The 18033-nt window shown below is 46.3% G+C and overlaps 1 protein-coding gene across 1 annotated transcript in view; it reads left to right on the plus strand.

Annotated features, from left to right (window-relative positions):
• ppih (peptidylprolyl isomerase H (cyclophilin H)) overlaps positions 1 to 10193 on the plus strand; it is a 57674-nt gene extending 47481 nt beyond the window's left edge. Inside the window, exons 6-9 of the mRNA XM_088616734.1 lie at positions 1626 to 1718; positions 3664 to 3751; positions 5417 to 5457; positions 9534 to 10193. Of these exons, the coding sequence (XP_088472860.1) occupies positions 1626 to 1718; positions 3664 to 3751; positions 5417 to 5457; positions 9534 to 9602 (291 nt within the window). The 3' untranslated portion in view covers positions 9603 to 10193. The remainder of the gene's footprint in view (positions 1 to 1625; positions 1719 to 3663; positions 3752 to 5416; positions 5458 to 9533) is intronic.
• Positions 10194 to 18033: the final 7840 nt, after the last annotated feature.

Consider the following 18033-nt stretch of genomic DNA (forward strand, 5'->3'; position numbering starts at 1 on the left):
TTCTAATAATATATTGTCACACAACGGCTGTTGTCAGTTGATACATTTCTGACAGACAGTGATGGTCTCTGTTAAACTTGAACTCATTCATTATGCGTGATGTAGGTATTCAATGACTGATTACTTATTCTACAGTTATGTATTAACTTTGTTATATTATTCAGTTAGTACAAGAGATACAGCCCATGATAAGAGACTAGCATGAGTAGCAACCATTCCTAAGCATCTGCCATTATTATTCTCTATTCAAGACAATAAAGTTTTCCTTCTTTGGAAGACACAGGGTAGCATGGGAGACTGTGAAAACAGGCTTTATTTCTTGTGTTAGTACAGTGGAATACAATTAGGTACTTTATAAATGCCCCCCCCCCCACACACACACACACCTCTGCACCGACTTTGTGAACCCTACTACATCAGAAAAACAAACACAGAAAATAGATATGTGTTAAGATGCATACACTGTAAAGAAATACAGAATAAAAATTCCTTACATTTCTCAGGTGCTTTTTATCTCAGTGGATCCTAAAGCAATTCAAACAGAAAGGATTGCATTAGCAGCAAATCGTTAGGGCACGTGAGAAATCGCTTCTCCGGCTGAATTAAGGAGGAACTTTCGGAGACCAGAGTGCGGTTCAGGCAGGATGTCAGGGGGAACACTCCCACTCGTTTTCCACCTCCTCCAGCACACTGTCAGCTCCGCTGCAGAATTCCTTACGGGTGTCTTTCCAGTTCGTGAAGATCGCGGGAAACGTGTCCTTAAGAGGAATCTGGCCAGAGGCAGAGAGCAGGCTGTTCTTGTCCAGCCCCTGGCGGCCATGTTGTGGCCTAGTCGGAAGACACAGGCTGACTTTATTTGTAATAAAGTACAACAGTGAATTTACTTTTTTGGCAGGTTACGGGTTTTTGGTACCGGTAGTCCGATTCTGTCCCTGTTATTTTCGGTTCTGTGGTACAGATTGCCAGGCAGTGTGGAACAGTCATATGGTTGATGTAGTGGTCTTTCTGGGCAACAAAAGGCCAAGAAGTCCAGACCCTTGAAGGTGTGTTATATGTTAGTAAAACTGCGTTTATTAACTGTATGTTGAGAGCAGCTGTTAGTATCTCCTCTGATCCATCACATGTTCTGCTTGAAGAATGGCTACTGAGGCCTTCAAACAGGCGTTTTACAGTCCCTTGATGGACATTTAAAAAAATGATGAATGCCTTTATCCCACATGCAGTCAAACTACTTAATCAATAAAAGAGTATTGGTTTATGGACAAGTGCAATTAGTGGTTTTGTGCAAAGGGGTACTGTGCAATTATTGTGGCTTGGGGTGTCTGTGGGGGAGTCAAGTTATAGGTTCTGGTAAACTGTGGGGATTCCTGTAGGAATATTGTGTTATGACTTTGTATGAGTTGGTGTAAACCTGTATTTCTTTTGAATGTACTGTTTACTTGTACTGCTTGTACATTCTGTTCTTTCTAAGTCTCTGCGTGTGTAAAACAGAGCCGCTTGTCTGCAGAACAAATCTTTGAAATGAAACCCATCCGAACCAGGGACCTAAAGAGAAAGACCACAACAATCAGAAGCATAAGCTGGTTTTGGTCCTGAGCTGAACGGACTGTGTTCTCTCTCCCCAGGGCGATGGCACGGGCATTTGCAGTATCTACCGCGGCCCGTTCACGGACGAGAACTTCAAACTGAAGCACTCGGCGCCGGGCCTGCTGTCTATGGTAAGTCCATCTTTAGGTCCTCTCCCTGTGCGGGCCGGAGAGATTCACAGGCACTGGAGCTGGTTCTGGAACAGAAACATCCTGATTAACAGCCATGACCCCCCTGAAGCAGAATTCGACTTGCTCTCTCCACAGGGGAACAGCAGGCCCAGAGACTAGGAAGTCTGGTTCAGGGCCACAGAAGAAACACCAGGACCTCTTTTCTTCTTTCTGACCAAATCAAATGAATGTGAACAATAACAGCAGAACCAAGTCTTTGAACGTCTGTAAAATTAGCATCAGAGCCAAGATGAAATGGATTAATTTAGACATTAATGTTCTCATTACTGCCCTCTAGATTGGATAATAATAATAATAAGAATAATAAGAATAATAATAATAATAAACTTTATTTTATATAGCGCCTTTAAAGGTGGCTTCTCAAAGCGCTTTACAGGATGACAACAACAATAAATAAGAAGAATACACAAGATAAAACACAATTACAATATACAGAGGAGACTGTGGATGGTGGTACTAAGAAGAGCAGAGGGGTGAAGAATGGAACCAGTTCAGTAAAGGCTTTTCTGAAGAAGAGGGTTTTGAGTCTGGATTTGAAGGGGTTTAGAGAAAGTGACTCTCTGATATCCTTGGGGAGAGAGTTCCAGAGCATGGGGGCATAACTTACTTTTATGTAAGGGAGATACTTTTGCTTTACAAGTCAAGCTGACATCATCAAAGACTATTCTTATAATTCACTGATCTCAAATGTAATTCCTGGAGTCTTCTGGGTTTTATTCCAACCTGAGTAGTCAGTTAAACAACCTCATTATTTTCTTAGGCATATAGAGGATTTTTATACTTGGTTACTCAAAAATCACTTAATTAAAATGACAGTTTGATACAAAAATGCTCAGAGTCTGGTTAGAAATCCAATAAAAATGCAGTTTTTTTACATATGCAAATTTAGCCAATCCCCCATAAGAAAACCAGCATCAAGAGGAGTGTTCATTTCTTTACACCGAGCATCATAGCCGGGGATGAAATAAAATGTTAGTCTTCTCAGCTTTCAACACTGCTTAGAATTAAGAATGTCAAGTATTAAGTTCTTAGGCAGATTTTTTGAGTAATGCCCAAATAATAAAATGTATTTTCAATACTCATTGCTTTGGTCCCAGTATAAGAAATTTTGATAAAGTACACAAATAAGGCCATACTCCTGGAAATCTATGTCAACAAAAATAATGGAAAAGAAAGAGAGACTTCTTTACACACCAGGGTTAAGGTTGTCTGGAACAAGCTATTGAATCTTAATATGCTTTTGTACGCTGCACACATTCAAAACATCACATAGTGATGGTGGCAGGTACAAGCTTCTAAAACATGACCACAATCCTAGCAGTGTTGAGACACAGACCTGATCAGCCTCCGACAGATTGCTGTGGGATATTTTGACACTCTTAATGGGTTTGGCCTGCCGTGCTGTTCGTCAACGGTTGTCCTGTTGTTGGCGACTTGGTGTCACAAATGTCCTGTTGGACACAGGTCTTGAGAAAAAGATGGCCAAGGAGAGACCTCAACACTGTTTAAATGAAGTCATTCCGTTGTAATCCCAGCACTATGTGGTCTTGCATTTCCCTGTTCAAAAATTCCAGTGTCCAGTGTCCTTAATGGGGAACCTTAATTTGACCAGTTGGTAGAAGATGAGTTGTCAGGTGACTGAAGACGACAGGCCATTCCCATCATTCTGTGCACCATTTTGCATTTTGTTTTAACTTTTACTGTTGCACATTCATTTTAACTGTAACTACACACGTCAGTTTTCAGAAGAGTCGGAAGGGGGTTGTGTGAAATACTCTGATGTCTTGACCTCCTGTTTTTGAAGGTGGTGTTCTGCAACAGTCTAATTAGTTACAGTAATTACAACAGTTACAGTAAATAACAACCCATCACTCTGTGTCCCCAGGCGAACAGTGGCCCTGGCACTAATGGCTGCCAGTTTTTCATCACCTGTACCAAATGTGACTGGCTGGATGGGAAGCATGTGGTTTTCGGTGAGTCGAACTTTGACTGTGTTTCTGTGGCTTTCATTCGGTGGTGAGTAATTTTGATCATGTCTTATCAGTCATGGCATCGGACTTAACAACAACCTGCAATGCCCAGTTGCTATTCAACCATGCCTACCACCACAACCGCACTTTGCTTCAGCAGAACTGTAGGCACAGCTGTGAGGGCAGTCCTAGCTGTCTTATCTTTCTGTATCCCATCAACCCTTGCAAGGATAGTCTGGTTTCTCTTCATGTTGTACAAATCGTTCACCTTTTACCCTAGATTTCACCTCATCAATCCTTGCAAGCACATTACTTAGTAGATAAGGGGATCTGTATCAAGACGCCTGCTCTTGCTAAACTGTGTTAACGATCTGGTTTGCTACATAGCAAGTGAACTAATCTAGTTCCCATTTAATACCAAAACAGGAGGGTTAGCAAGCGCTGTGTAAGACAAAGCAAAATTCAGAAAGACAAAATTCAGCTCTGGACAAACATTCAACAAATGGAGTGTAATGCAGACAACTGCAGAATGTTGCATCCAGGGAGCAGAAACATAAACCATTAATATATAAGAGAAAATACTGAGGTTGTACAAGCTTCGTACTGCATAGTAAGGATTTAGCTGTCTGCTAATGCATAACGGTCCTTGTAGACAACAACCAGAAAGTTAGGATATAGCGTAAAAAAGTGGGTATAGAGGAAAATAGGGATGTTGTATTACAAAACATTCTTGTTCAGAATATCAGTTTTGGTCACCACATTCCGAAGAAGATATTCTGGAATCGGTCCGGAGAAATGTGACCAGGTTCTTTGCTGGGCTTTTAGGGACTGTCCTACACCTACAGTGTAAAATAACCGAATCTCTGAGTCTTGAGCAAAGAAGACTACGAAGGGGACCTGATTCAAGTATTCAGAATCCTCCAAGGCAGTGACCGGTTCAGCCCCTTCACTGGACTGGAGAAGTGCATTTAAAATTGAGATGAGGAGGTGCCTTTTTCCACAAAGGGTTATGGATTATATCAGGAACAAGCTATCCAGCCACGCTGTCAATCTGATACCCAGACTTCCTTCAAGACATGGCTGAACCGTAGGTTCAGTTAGAGACCAGCAACCCAGCAAACTTATGGGGTCTAATGTACCTGTTCTCACGGTCCCAATAACCAGGAAAAAACAGTTTAGTAGTATGTTTCAACTAGAAACTGACATTAAACACAGAGATGAAAAAATGGTTGATAAATGCATAGATTCCATGGGTGGAAAATAAGCAATTGATTTGGGGGAGACAAAATGTGAGCTCTTGCTGTCACACGGTCTTACCTTGTTATGTATAGAAAATAATTCCAGATTAGTTGCAAACCCTGGGGATGTAAATATAAGCAGAATTATCAGCAGTACCTTCATCTGTCTAGATTGTGAGCATGTGACTATTTCATGGTACTAATGAGGCAGTCTCATTTGGCGTTACCTCTTTGCAAAATAATCTTAGAAAAGTATATCACATTTCTCTTTATTCTTATTGCAGTTAGATTCAAGCTGAATGCTTAAGAAATGACAGGCTAGACAAAAGACTTAGGTTAAAGAGGCTGTTCCCACCATTGAAATAAAACGTGTTTTTTAAAAAAGTTCTATGTATACAGTATGTTAACCTTTTTTTGTTTTTTTCTTTAGGGAAGGTTGTTGATGGTCTGCTTGTCATGAGAAAGATTGAGGTACGTTTCTGATTCTTAGGTTGTGAAAGAACATGTGAGAAATCGTGTGTGATGTGAAAAATTAGAGATGCTGATATGATGAAGTACAGTACAGCCAAGCCATAGTGACTGCAGAATCTGTCTGGAAGCTTGTACAGATTTCTCCAGTGTTCAGGATCAAAACCGCCCTGGACTACAGCATTTCTACTTTATTGCTGCTGCTAGGTGCTGTTTAAAACTGATAATTGCTTGGGAAGACTAAATAATTCTTCCAGTTTGGTGCTGTATGTGCAACCCGACTTTGGGGGGAAAACTAATATTCTTTGTAGACAAATCTAAGAGACAGTTTGTGTCAAGTGCTGAAATGACTACATGGAATAAATGCAGAAAGCTGCTGAGATACATTCATCCATTTTCTAGCCATTCATCCAATTGAGGGTAGTGGGGGAGCTGGAGCCTATCCCAGCAAGCAACGGGTGAAGGCAGGGTACACCCTGGACAGGACACCAGTCCATCACAGGGCGCACTCACACTCACACTCTCACACCAGGACCAATTTCCATAGGAACCAATTAACCTACCAGCATCAGTTTTGGCTCTGGGAAGACCCCCAGAGCACCCACAACCACCCAGACTCCAACACCGACAGCACCCCAGGGCTCCAGCACAGCGTGGCAACAATGATAACCACCGCCACACCATGCCGGCCCAGGGTATGCATTTGTTCTTGAAAAGGGTGAAAAAAATCTGGATATATTTTTTACCATCCAAAAACTGTCACCATGAAGGAACAAAAGAGCCAAGTAAGAAGGACGTGATTGAACAGCACTTCTGTTTTGTTTCCTTGATTTACATTTGACCTGAGAGACGCACGAGCAATGCTGCTTGCTACAGATAGGCCCGGACCAACCTGTTCACTTTTGGACCAACTAAACAATGGCTGAATCCCGCATTTACTTGGAATTTCAGGGAATGGGACCATCCAGCCTCTAGTTAGGGCTCCCATCTCACTAATCTTTATTTCTCGCTGGGCTATTTAACATTGAATGACAGCATGTCCCAGTGCAGTGTTAGTGTGTGAGAATGCAGATCTCCAGTCACTTTTAAAGTCAATTAATGTCACCTGGAATTTGGGTTCTTTGAAGAATTTAAAGTTAAAGATTTGATTAACATTGCTGCCTCACAGTGATGGGGCCTTGGGTTCAATTCCTGGGGTGTTTTCTGTGTGGGGTTTGTATGTTCTACCCTTGTTCGTGTGGGTTTCCTCCCACAGTCCAAGGGCATGCTGGCAGGTTGATTGGCTTTTGAGGAAACCGGCCCAGGTGTGTGCGTGTCTGTGTGTCCGCCTTGCGATGGACTGGCGTCCCGTCCAGGATGTACCCCAGCTCGCACCCCTTGCGTGCCAGGATAGGCTCTGTCCCTCCTGCACCCCTGTACGGGATGAAGCGGTTTGAAAATGGATGGACGGACAAAATGATTCCTGTTTAGATGGAAGCTCTGGTCTGGCCCAGGCCCAAGTGAACCATAGGAAAGGTGGTTTTCTCACTGGTACTCTTGCGGGATTAAGTGAAATGCAGGTCTCGTCTGTGCGCCTGTGTGCTCCATTGCGAGGGGACATGAATCTGCTCCCTGGGACTTAAGTGTACACTGCCCTACTTATATGGTGCACTCTGACTTGACAGTTTTCTAACACTCCCGAGGACGGGATCAGTCCCTCATCCTTTTTTCCCTGGCACCATAAAGAGGACGTTACAAACACAAAGGAAAAATCATAGAGGTTTACAGCAAGTGAGGAGCTGTGACAGTGTCTGTTGGCTGCAGAGCAACACGGAGGGCTTAATTCCACTCTGATGAGTGTGAAAGGTAATATTATGGCACTTTCCTGAATTTTGATGGAGGCAGAGCAGAACAGTGTAACAGGAAGACCTGATCTGCCAATTCAGTGGTGCTGTTCCTTGTAAAGGGGGCAGAATTTCACATTATAAGATGGAGGCCCTCAGTCACCAAGGCTTGTTAACATTAAAATACAAACTTGTTGGAGTATTTTATGTACTCAGTACTGTAGTATGTAGTAGACAGTCTATGCACATCACTACAAGTTGTAGAACCCTGCTCACCCTACTGCTGTGTGTACCAGGTTTCTCAGGCAGTCGCAGCACGTTTTGTTTAATAAAGTACTACACACACGTTACACATACGTTTTGCGAAACGCAGAATAGGAATTAATAGGCAAATAGGGTAAGAAAGATCAGTCCCCACCTGGCGTTAGTATCTTTCTCCTCCTGATTAATTAGCTGCAGTTCTTAATGTGTTTGTCCATGTGTCTGGCTCTGTGGGACAGCTTTAGGAAGATCTCCCAGTAAGCTTTTCAATTCTGTTCCGAGTTCACAGCTCTGCATGGAGAAACTGCAGGTATATTTTTCAGGAGCTCCTAAGAGTAAGCAGGATCGTGTCCTGAAGGGGCTTACTGGCCTATATCACAAAGCATTACATAAACCGTCTTTAGGACAAACTTAGCTGTTTTGCCTAAGGATACGAACTGTATATCTTGAGCACTAATCTCGTTGAGAAGTAAATTCCTCTGACTTAACCGTACTGATGAAAATGGTACTGGTTTATTCACAGGCTTTAAGACTGCAGTTACAGTTAAGTTACAGTTACAGTTAAGACCCAGGTCTTAATGGAAATGCAGGTTGTCTCGTGTTTTATCTGTCACATGACCCATTTTTCCCCGAAAAATGTGTCCATTTGCCAGCTAGAAGAAAAATGTGCAGAAAACGGGTCTGGATGTCTGCCTCTATGTTTAACCGCTGACTTGCTCTCTGGGTGTATCGCTGTGGGGTATTATGTCCGCGATGTGTCTCGAGCAGTTGCTGTGAAACCTGATTTGAATATTCACTGAGCAACAAAATCATGTAGAACCTGTATGTGTTTCTACACCACCTGGTGTAGAATAGCCACAGTGTGTGGTGGCAGCAACAGACCCTGTGAGCGCACACGGGGGAGAGTGAGGAAGTGTCGGGAGACTGCTCCACCCCGCCCCCTGCAGGAGCTTCCACACCAACAGCGCCAATTGCCTGCAGCCAGAGCAGTCGCTGTGTGGCAGACTGATCCCACCCTATCCTCAATGGCACTCGGCCAATTGTGCGTCTCCTTGGGAAATCCTAGTCACAGTCGGCTAGTGACATGACCCAGAGCTCGGACCCGGGGTCTTACAGCTCATCCTATTTTGGGCCAAGCGCCCTTAGCTGTTACACCATTCGGGGGTCAGGGAAGACCCCTTAAAGGGTCAATTTGGGGGTCAATAACTATATTATGAGCATTCTGATATAAGTTAAATATAGTTCAAGTAGGGAGCTGCGTCAGCGTGCGTAGTCTACAAAGGGACTAGTAAAGGTTTATTCCCTGCGGAAAAGAGAAGGAAAGAAATGCAACGCAAATAAAAACGTTGTGTTTGTTTTCTTCTCTTTTCAGCACGGAATAAACTTTTACTTGTTCCTTGGCTAAATATAGACCAAGTTGTCTTGTTGGTCACGGGTTAAGAATCGGATCTTAACCGATAGGTTGGACGTGACAGGAGTTTGTTAGGACTGTGGAGTTGTCCCAGGAGCAAACAGGATTCCTTGGGGAAAGTTGGAAATCCAGCAGGTGCTCCTGCTGTTCGATATGGAGCTGTCACACGGCTGGCCTATACAGTACTCTTCAGCGGGCAGAGCTGCAGACCCCACTCCGATTGTCACTCTCATACTTCAGGGTACAATTTACCATTTATACTTGCAAATTAGTGCCTGCAGTAACACACTAAGCTACTTTGCATTTACCATGGTCATGAGAGTTGGACGGGTTCGTGATATTGGTTGGGCCCACATCAGTATCCTGTTGATTTGGTAAGCCTGCTTAAAAATCCCCGTGTTTCTCAGCTGATCCTCTGAGTGGGGAAAAACTCCCCTTCTTTCCCAGGATGTTCCAGAAATCTCGGATGTGCTGGGTCCTGACCCAGCGACGCAAGGAAGCTAGCGAGCGAGACGGGCGGGATATAGGGAACCGGCGTGGTGCTGCTCGCGGTCCTGACCCGTTCCTTCCCCCTTCTCTTCCAGAACGTGCCCACTGGGCCCAACAATAAGCCCAAGCTGCCCATCGTCATCGCCCAGTGCGGCGAGATGTGACCTTGCCTCGGGGCCGCCCCCCTGCAGGACCCGCTGGGGCGCCTGTTGGATCTTTGCGGCGGGGTGCCCGGGGTCGGGAGGCCTGACGTGACCCCCGGAAGATTCGCGACGGCAGGGGTTGGCTGGACAGCACCAGGACTGGTCTCGCAATCGAGGGCCGCGGCCCTCTTCACTGTCTTTATCCCTCCTCTTCCCCTCCCCTCTGGAGCCCTGCTGGGTCTGGTCCCTCTGTGATCCCCAGAGTGAATAACCGGCTCTGGCTCTTCTGGTCAGATATCGAGAGGGGGCCAGATCTTTTCGGCAGATTGATTTTTGAAGCATTTTATTTGTGGTCATGTTGTGTTGGAGGTGTCGGTATGCTGCCTTAAGATGAAATGTGGAAAGATCAGCAGGGCCTTTCTGGGATCAGCTCCCATCTCTCCATTTGTGTTCGGATCCCTCTTCCCAGAGTGGCTTTGGTTTTCTGCTAACTTGTCGCCGTCTGGGGAGCATCCGAAACGCCGAATTGAATTCAGGCATCTCTTGTCAAAAGCCTCCTGATTTGGGATTTGTGAACTTGATTAAACTTCATTTTATGTTTATTTTTCAGAAGGTGTTTGCTTTCTATTTATAATGGGCTCCTTGCATTATCTCACTCCTAGTGCAAGTGATGTTAGCAGGTCAAAACGCCTTGTTCTTCTGTTTAAGAATACACCGTAGACGTCCATTAGTTTCTGTGGTAGTCAATTTCATGCTGTTAAGTGTCGCAAATGCCGAACAAGCTGGGTCCTCGATTGTGATTCTTTGCCTTTGTATGACACTTTTCATAGCAAAGGATCCCGTGCATATACAGCAGGAGGGGACAGACTTTATCCCCCACAGAAGTGCAGTATCTCCTGGGTGACTCCTGGCAGAACTTTCTTCACCATTTGAATTAAAGAGGAGCTTGAAGGAGGCCAGACTGCACAAGCCCAGAGGGGAATATGGCCACTACACAGAGGTTAACACCCCTACTCTAGTGGACAGTGCCCTGGCATCTTTAATGACCAAATAGCCAGGAGAGCAGTTTAAAGTCTCATCCGAAGGCCGGCAACTCCTACAGCCCAGTGTCCTCAGCAACTAGACTCGAGCATGGGTTTGGAAGATCTGGTGCAGGAGAGGAGCGCCACCTACTGGCCCACCAACGCCGCTGGTTGCAGCAACCGGGTCTATCTTGCTGGTCTCCCAGGCAGGTTTAAGTTACAAAAGTGAAAAATGGCAAATAGATCTTGAACAAGTACAATGGAATTCTTGTTCGCCCTTGTTCTCTTTTAGGTGAGGACAACGGTAAATAACAAAACAGTAAGCAAGCAGAGCAGAAAGACACCCCAGTACTAACCAGGCCCAGCCTTGCTTAACCTCTGACACCTGACAAGATCAGGCTGCAAGGACTTGGACTGCACGGACAGTGGGCCTTGAATCAGCTCCCACTAAAAGTACCTACTGTAAGTGTTGACTGTCGATTTAGCAAATGGATATTTTTGTAGCCATGATGATATCAATGGTGTAAAGGGAAGCTTGATTTCAAAGTGAGTTCTCAGAAGTCGGGATGCATGCAAGGGTGGCCAATCCTGCTGTGGCGGCTTCTCGTTTTCCCTCTGGGAAGCTTGTCCCGGCTGTGCGCGCTGGCGTGCCGGATCCCGGCCTCACCGGCGATGCTCCCACCTCTCTTTTCCCCAGGAAGCCCGAAGGCAGGGACACGGCATGTCGGTTCTGTGAGAATTCGTACGACCTAGGCCAACCAGCTCCTGGAAGGTTTTTGAAAAGTCCTGTTGCATTTTTCTCCTCTGGAAGACGCCCCTCTGGTGCCAGCGGGAGAGTCGGAGACTTAGACTTGCCGGGAGTGTGCCAGTTGGGCGTCAAGGTCTAGGCCAGGGGCTTCCTGAATGGCTCTGGTTTGCAGGTGGACTGTAGGGCTTATAGTCCAGACGTTGCCAGTCCTGGTCTGGGCCAGGTCATTAGCTGACTGTGACTGGGGGTTTGTAAGCAGGGTGCACAGCAGGCTTGATTAGCCCTCAATATGACACCCCACTGGCTGCACGAGACACTTCCATTATCCCCAAGAGCCCCCACTCTCCCATAAGGCACTGTGGAGCCCAGAGGGCCTTGGGCGGCAGGCAGGCGTGGCGTGACTGCGGCCCTGGTGGAGGAAGAGGAAGGCGAAGTGACATTTGGACTGGATTAAGGAAATACCGTGTGTTTGCGTTTCCTGCCCGGATGACGGCTGGTGCCCCAACCCCAACCCCTCTCGCTCCCTGCACTGCGATCCCCAGGGGGTGAGTCCTCGCTCCACTGTCGCGAGAGTGCTCCCTCTTGTGGCCAGCCCAGATGTGTGCGCCTCCTGCAGCATTGACCTTGCCTTGTGCACGCTCCTCCTCCTAACAACTATCATAATGGTGGTCCTCTTGGGGGGGGTGAGGGGTGCCAGACAAAGCAGGAAGTGTTTTCGCCCTTCGCCCGCATGGGGAGGCAGTGGGGGTGGCGTGTGAAAGTCCCCCTTTGTGCAGGACGACAGAACAACAAGCCCCTTCACGAGCGAGCAGCCCTCCGAGAAGCCCCAGCGGTGGATTAGCATGACAATGGGGGCGGGGGCGGTCTTGGTCACGGGGGCCTGAGGGGTGTGGAGTTTGGCCTGCAGACGCCTGCAATTCTGTGATGGCCTCTCTTCGCGTGGGGAGGATGCCAAGTCCTCTGCAGTAGGCATGAGCCCGTCCCACCCCTGCACTTACATGGGCCAATGAAGAGCCAAGGAAACAAAGCCCCCAATGTTTCTCTCGGCCCTGTCGGTCAGCCACTGCGCTCGGCTGTGCAACATCTGCTGCCCTTGGATGTAGGCCTGTTGCCATTTTCCTAACCTAAAGTATCGCCCTTCGGGGCATTGAGTCCTGTTGGACTCCACCGTGCAGCTGAGTCGTTCATTTTCTGTGAATTAATAACTCTCCAGGTAAAAAGGTTTTCCTAGGATTGGCGCTGCATCACCTCTCAAAAAGCCTCAACCTCTGTCATCACATGTTGCTGCCCTAATTTCACGGCAGCAGCTGAATGCTTCTCTCCTTACAGCTTTCAAGACCGAAGAGACTGAGCGCCTTTATAGTCCAGTGAGTTTAGTTGCGCTTTTTGGTGGACATGCTCGGCGTGAGATGGGGGTTAACTCTACTCCGGAGCTCACATTTCGGAAACATTTCTTCCTGAAGATCACGGATTTTTCTAGTCAAGCCATGGCTGTGAATGTTTTTTTTTTCGGGTTTCTGACATGGGACTACCCCCCTTTTTAATGACGATTAATTTGTTTTTACCTGCAGTGCCTGAAACCTTCGAATTTGCACCGACTTGAGTTAACAGCTCATTTTCCGGAATGAACACGACCGGGATAGATCAGATCAGGTGGGAAGTTGTGGTATTTGGTACCAAATAGTTTCTTGACCCTCAGCGGGGAAAGGGACTGAAAACGAGTGTCTTGCAGGGCTGTCCAGTCCTGGTTGTGGATGGCCAGTGTGCCAACAGCCTCTGCAGGGACAGGAGAAGCAGTTAAGAGTGCGCCAGTTCAGCACGTTACCCGCTGAGTTAGCTCATTGAGAACTGAGCAGGACTGAAAACCTGCATCCCTCCTGGACCAGGACTGCAATCACTCTGCTTCCAGCTCTCCTGTGGGAGTGCCTCTGGGAAGACTCTGGGTGATTGTGAAATAAAATTGATCGCCTCCGGGGGGCAGTGTTCATGGGCCCGTAGGAGCTCGTCATGCAGTTCTGTGGAGTGGAAACAAGATGCAGAACTCAGCCTGTTCTGTCAACATCTATTCATACAGTGACTGCGGTCTGTAGAGGAAATAGGCTCTTATTAGCAGAGATAATTCAGCCAGGGGTTACATTAAATAATTAATCAGGACAGTATATTGTTGGTCATTAGCTAATGTATAATAATTGCTTACACTTCTATAGCGCTTTTCTGGACTTTGCACTCAAAGCGCTCTACAGGTAATGGGAAATCCCTTCCAACACCACCAGTATGCAGCCCCCGCCTGACCGATGTGACGGCAGGCAAAGTGCACCAGTACGTTCCCCACTCGGACGGACATCTCCCAGTTCAGAGCCACACGGGACTCGGGCAGGGGAATCCCAGACTGTCAAGGCCCCTGGAGGATTAACTCACTGTAATTTCAAGGACTGCTCATGAGGTGGAACCTTCTGCAATAAGTCTTCCGAAGCAGATCGCAGCTCGACTGTGTCCTGGTGTCTGGAGGAGGAAGATGGTCCAAGCAGTCTCGATGCAGGTCACCGTAACGAAAACATCAGGACTCCTTGAGTACACCAGTGTGATGTCCAGCCCTCTCGTCTGACTTGACCAACCGTCCTGTCGGGGGCGATCAGCAGGTGACGGCGCCCCCTACGGCTGCTCCTCTTGCTCCACGGCGCTACTGGCATTCGCTGACGTCAGGGAGGTCTTGACTTGACGAGTTGGCAGCCCTGCCCTGATGTCATCATCAGAGGACCCCCTACCGCCAACACTCAGAACCGTGCATCCCCCTGACCCTGTCCCGAGCAGACCCTCTCCTGGTCCTCCAGGGAACCCACGGACACTCCAGACATCCCAACAGGGTTCACAGTGGGAGCAGAGGGAAGGGGCCGGGCTCTGGCTTTTATTTCCAACCTCTATTGTCTTGGAGTGTTTTTCCAGTGTGCAGCCCCACCTGGATGATGCAACAGCAGCCATAGTGCGCCATTACACTCCCCACACACCTGCTATCAGTGGGGAGGAGAACAGACTGATGACGCCAGTTCAGAGATGGGGATTATTAGGAGGCCATGAAAGGTAAAGGCCAATGGGAAATGTGGAAGTCCCAATCGCTATACTGGGGCATCAGGACCCACACAGACCGCAGGGTGAGCGCCCCCTGCTGGCCCCACCAACGCCACTTCCAGCAGCAACCTTAGTTTTCCCCAGGAGGTCTCCCCTCCAGGTACTGACCAGGCTCACACCTGCTGAGCTTCGGTGGGCTGCCAGCTGTGAGCTGTGAGCTGCAGGGTGATACGGCTGCTGGCTAAAGTGTGTGAAAGCTCTTGACCAGACTGGCCTGCTATAAAGAAATGGTTCTGAATGTGGAGTACCTCAGTATTCTGCTTGTCTGTCCAGTTGGGCTGGCATGGGGAGTACTACCATCAGGAGAGAGTAGGACAGAGAGAGATATCGGAAAGGTTGTTTATTATTGGATTATAAGAACACACTGGGGCTGCCCGGTGTCACAGTGGTTAGTGCTGCTGCCTCACAGCACTGGGGCCCCGAGTTCAATTCCTGACCTGGGGTACTGTCTGCGTGGAGTCTGCATGTTCTTGTGGATTTCCTCCAGGTGCTCCAGTTTCCTCCTGCAGTCCCAGAATTGGCTTCCGGGCAGACTGGCCCTGGTGCAAGAGGTGTCCTGGCATCCCGTCCAGGGTGTACCCTGCCTTGCACCAGCGGCTTGCTAGGTTAGACCCAGCTCCCCCGTGACCCCGTATTGTATAAAGTGGTTATAAAATCTAACAATTCTAACTGAGGCTCTGTTGCAGCTGTTGCCAATTCTAATTGGTTTTATATGTGCTGGTGAGCAGTGGAGTCTTGGAGCAAATGTGAATAGGGCGTAATGAGAGTGTTGTTTGATAGGGACGGCCTGCGGCTTGCTTCTCACATTGCATTCCCCAGCATCCGATCCTGATGGCTTTAATGCACTTATTGCCAAGCATTCCATTACAAGCCAATAACGATCATGCACCAGCACAGCCAAGCCACCCCGAAACATCATAACAGCCTCCTCTGAAAGGCTGTGGCTTGGTTAGATTAGGCCAAAGGTTTTAGCAGTATTTTACAAGGTAACCACACAACGGGAGGGTGCAGATTATATCAGACATCCAAACACTTCAGACTTGAACATTGTGGCGATGTTCTCGGGAGGCTTTGAGGATTTTTTGCTGCACATTCTAAAGATGGAGGAATGGTACAAACTCCCAGACATGAACGCTGTTGCACTAACACCCTGTAGTGGTTGTAATGACCCCAGAAATAACATTTGGACAATAGCTCCTGAAGCCTATGAGCTTGCATTGCCACGTGGTTTTTGTGCCAAATGTTTGGAAGCTGTGATTTCTTCCAAAGGAGGTGTTACCAAGTCCTGACTGAGACCCAAACTTGTGCACGTGCAACATTCACTAATTTCTTTTGCAATCTGTTCGTTTCAGCAAATAAAAAAGTAATTGTGCATTCAAATGTGGAGAAATATATCATGTTTAAATTTGAATCCTCCCGAGACTGCGTTCACTTCTTTTCACTTGGCGATTCAGTGAAACGTGCCAGTTGACCAGGGGTGCCCAAACCTTTGATCACAACTGTGCACGAGTGTTTAAATTGGTGGGCTCGTCTTTGAGTTCTAAAAACCCAGCACTTAACGTGAACAGATGTGCTTCACTGAACCCTATCAACGCCCCCCAGTACCTGATTTCCTCTGCAGGACAGATGGAATTACACTTTCTTCCAAAGAAGGAGGTAAATGCAATAAGTTTTATACAGCAGATTCACACAGGAAAGCTCACTCTAAGTTTCCATATTAGGAGATGTTTTTTCTCTCTACAAACAAAAACAGAAGGTGTGAAACTGAGCTAGACGCTTTGCGGTTGTAATATTAAAGTCAAAAGGTCAAATAATATGCTTGAATTATCCTTTTATACTGTTGCTAAGCACAAAGCATATGAGCTAATACAAATAGTCACTATTTTATATACTTAATAAAAAGGCAAATGCTCAAATTCTTCCTCAATGGTTTGGTTGCTTGAAGTGACCAGAAAGCCTTGATTGTGAATACTAGAAAAACAGAATAAATTGTCTTCGGTCTCGAACAGGATGAATATCCTTCCCCAGTCACAATTCCTAATGAGTCTATTAAGCAACCTAGTGTACATCCTATGATGCGCTGGGAATATACACAGAAGCTACTCTGTCTTGGAAGGCACATGTTGACCGCAAGTTGACTTTCTTCACAGGTTATGGGCTGTTGGTACCAGTAGTCAGGTTTTGTCAATGCATTTTCAGTTCTGTGGTACAGAATGTCATGCAGTGTGGAATAGCTCTCTAGTATAACAGATGTTCTCTGTGCAACAAGTAAGTCAAGATGTCCAAACTCTTGAAGATGTGTTCTAAGATAGTGGGCAGGTACTTGAGCAGAGCTTATAAAACTGCATGCATTAACAGTGCGCTGTTAGTATCTCCCTCTGTGTTCTGCAGGAAGAAAATCTACTGATGCCTTCCTGCAGTCGTTTTAAAGTCCCCCGATGCAGATCTTAGAAAGATGAGGAATTCCTTTATCCTACACCCAATCAAACCACTCAGTAAATTAGTTCACAGTGATTTCTGTAGAGTACTGGTTTATGGGCAAGTGCAATTAGTGGTTTTGTGCAGTTCTAGGGTTTTGGAATGATTGGTGAAATGCAGATGGGATTCCTGTAGGAGAGGTGTCTGATGAATTTGTACAGGTCCCCATTACCTGTAAAGCACTTTGAGTGGAGTGTCCAGAAAAGCTTTATATAAGTCCACAGCTCCAGGCTTTCCTGATCTTTGATAGAAGGCATTTGCACATGGTACAGTATGTTACTGCAGCAGTCAGGGAGAAGAGCTTTACTCTAGGGTACAACAGCAGTGTCTTGTCTTGGATGGAAAATCACCACCTTCTGTTTACAAGTCAACAACCACTGCTCCATACTGCTGTCCCAAACCTGTATTTCTGAGAATGTCCTGTTACCTGTTATTTCATAGATCCCAGTGGATAAATCAGTTGAAAAATCAATAATTGAAATGGTATCCTGATATCTCTGGATAACATTCTGAGGGGACAGACCCTGCTCCTAGTTATTCCTCATAAGGACACTGGTCTTAATTTTATCAGTGTCCTTAAAGGCTCCCAGCACAGTGTCCTGATATCATTCTTCTGTGGTCAGAAGAGTTTGTGTGACAGGGTTTGTGATTGAATCAGACGTCAGTGGAGGGTTTTCTGAAGGTCTCCTACAGGGCACCGTAGAGGCCTAGATAACTGTGACAATCCCACAGAATATAATTAACAGTAATTAACTTAACTGCTGGATCGGTTTACTGCATTATGCTAACAGACAAGCAATTTAATATGGGGTTTAGGATTTTCCTGGTGTCCTTCTGACATTTAAAAAAACCCACTCTGGTTTTGTGGAAGTCTTTTTGTGGTGAGGACCAGCTCAAAGCACTTTACAAACAACAAAAATGGAGACATTTAAGGCCTTATAATGCATCAATATATAAGAAAAATGGGGCCTAAATAAAAAGAAAAAACCTATATACAAGTTTAAATTATCTTCATTCAACAAAATGTACTTCAAGATCCTGACTCTTGAGATATGTAATCGTAACTGTTTTTAAAAGT

Source organism: Lepisosteus platostomus, chromosome 23, assembly GCF_059453375.1.
Source record: "Lepisosteus platostomus isolate fLepPlt1 chromosome 23, fLepPlt1.hap1, whole genome shotgun sequence".
Lineage (NCBI taxonomy): Eukaryota > Metazoa > Chordata > Actinopteri > Semionotiformes > Lepisosteidae > Lepisosteus > Lepisosteus platostomus.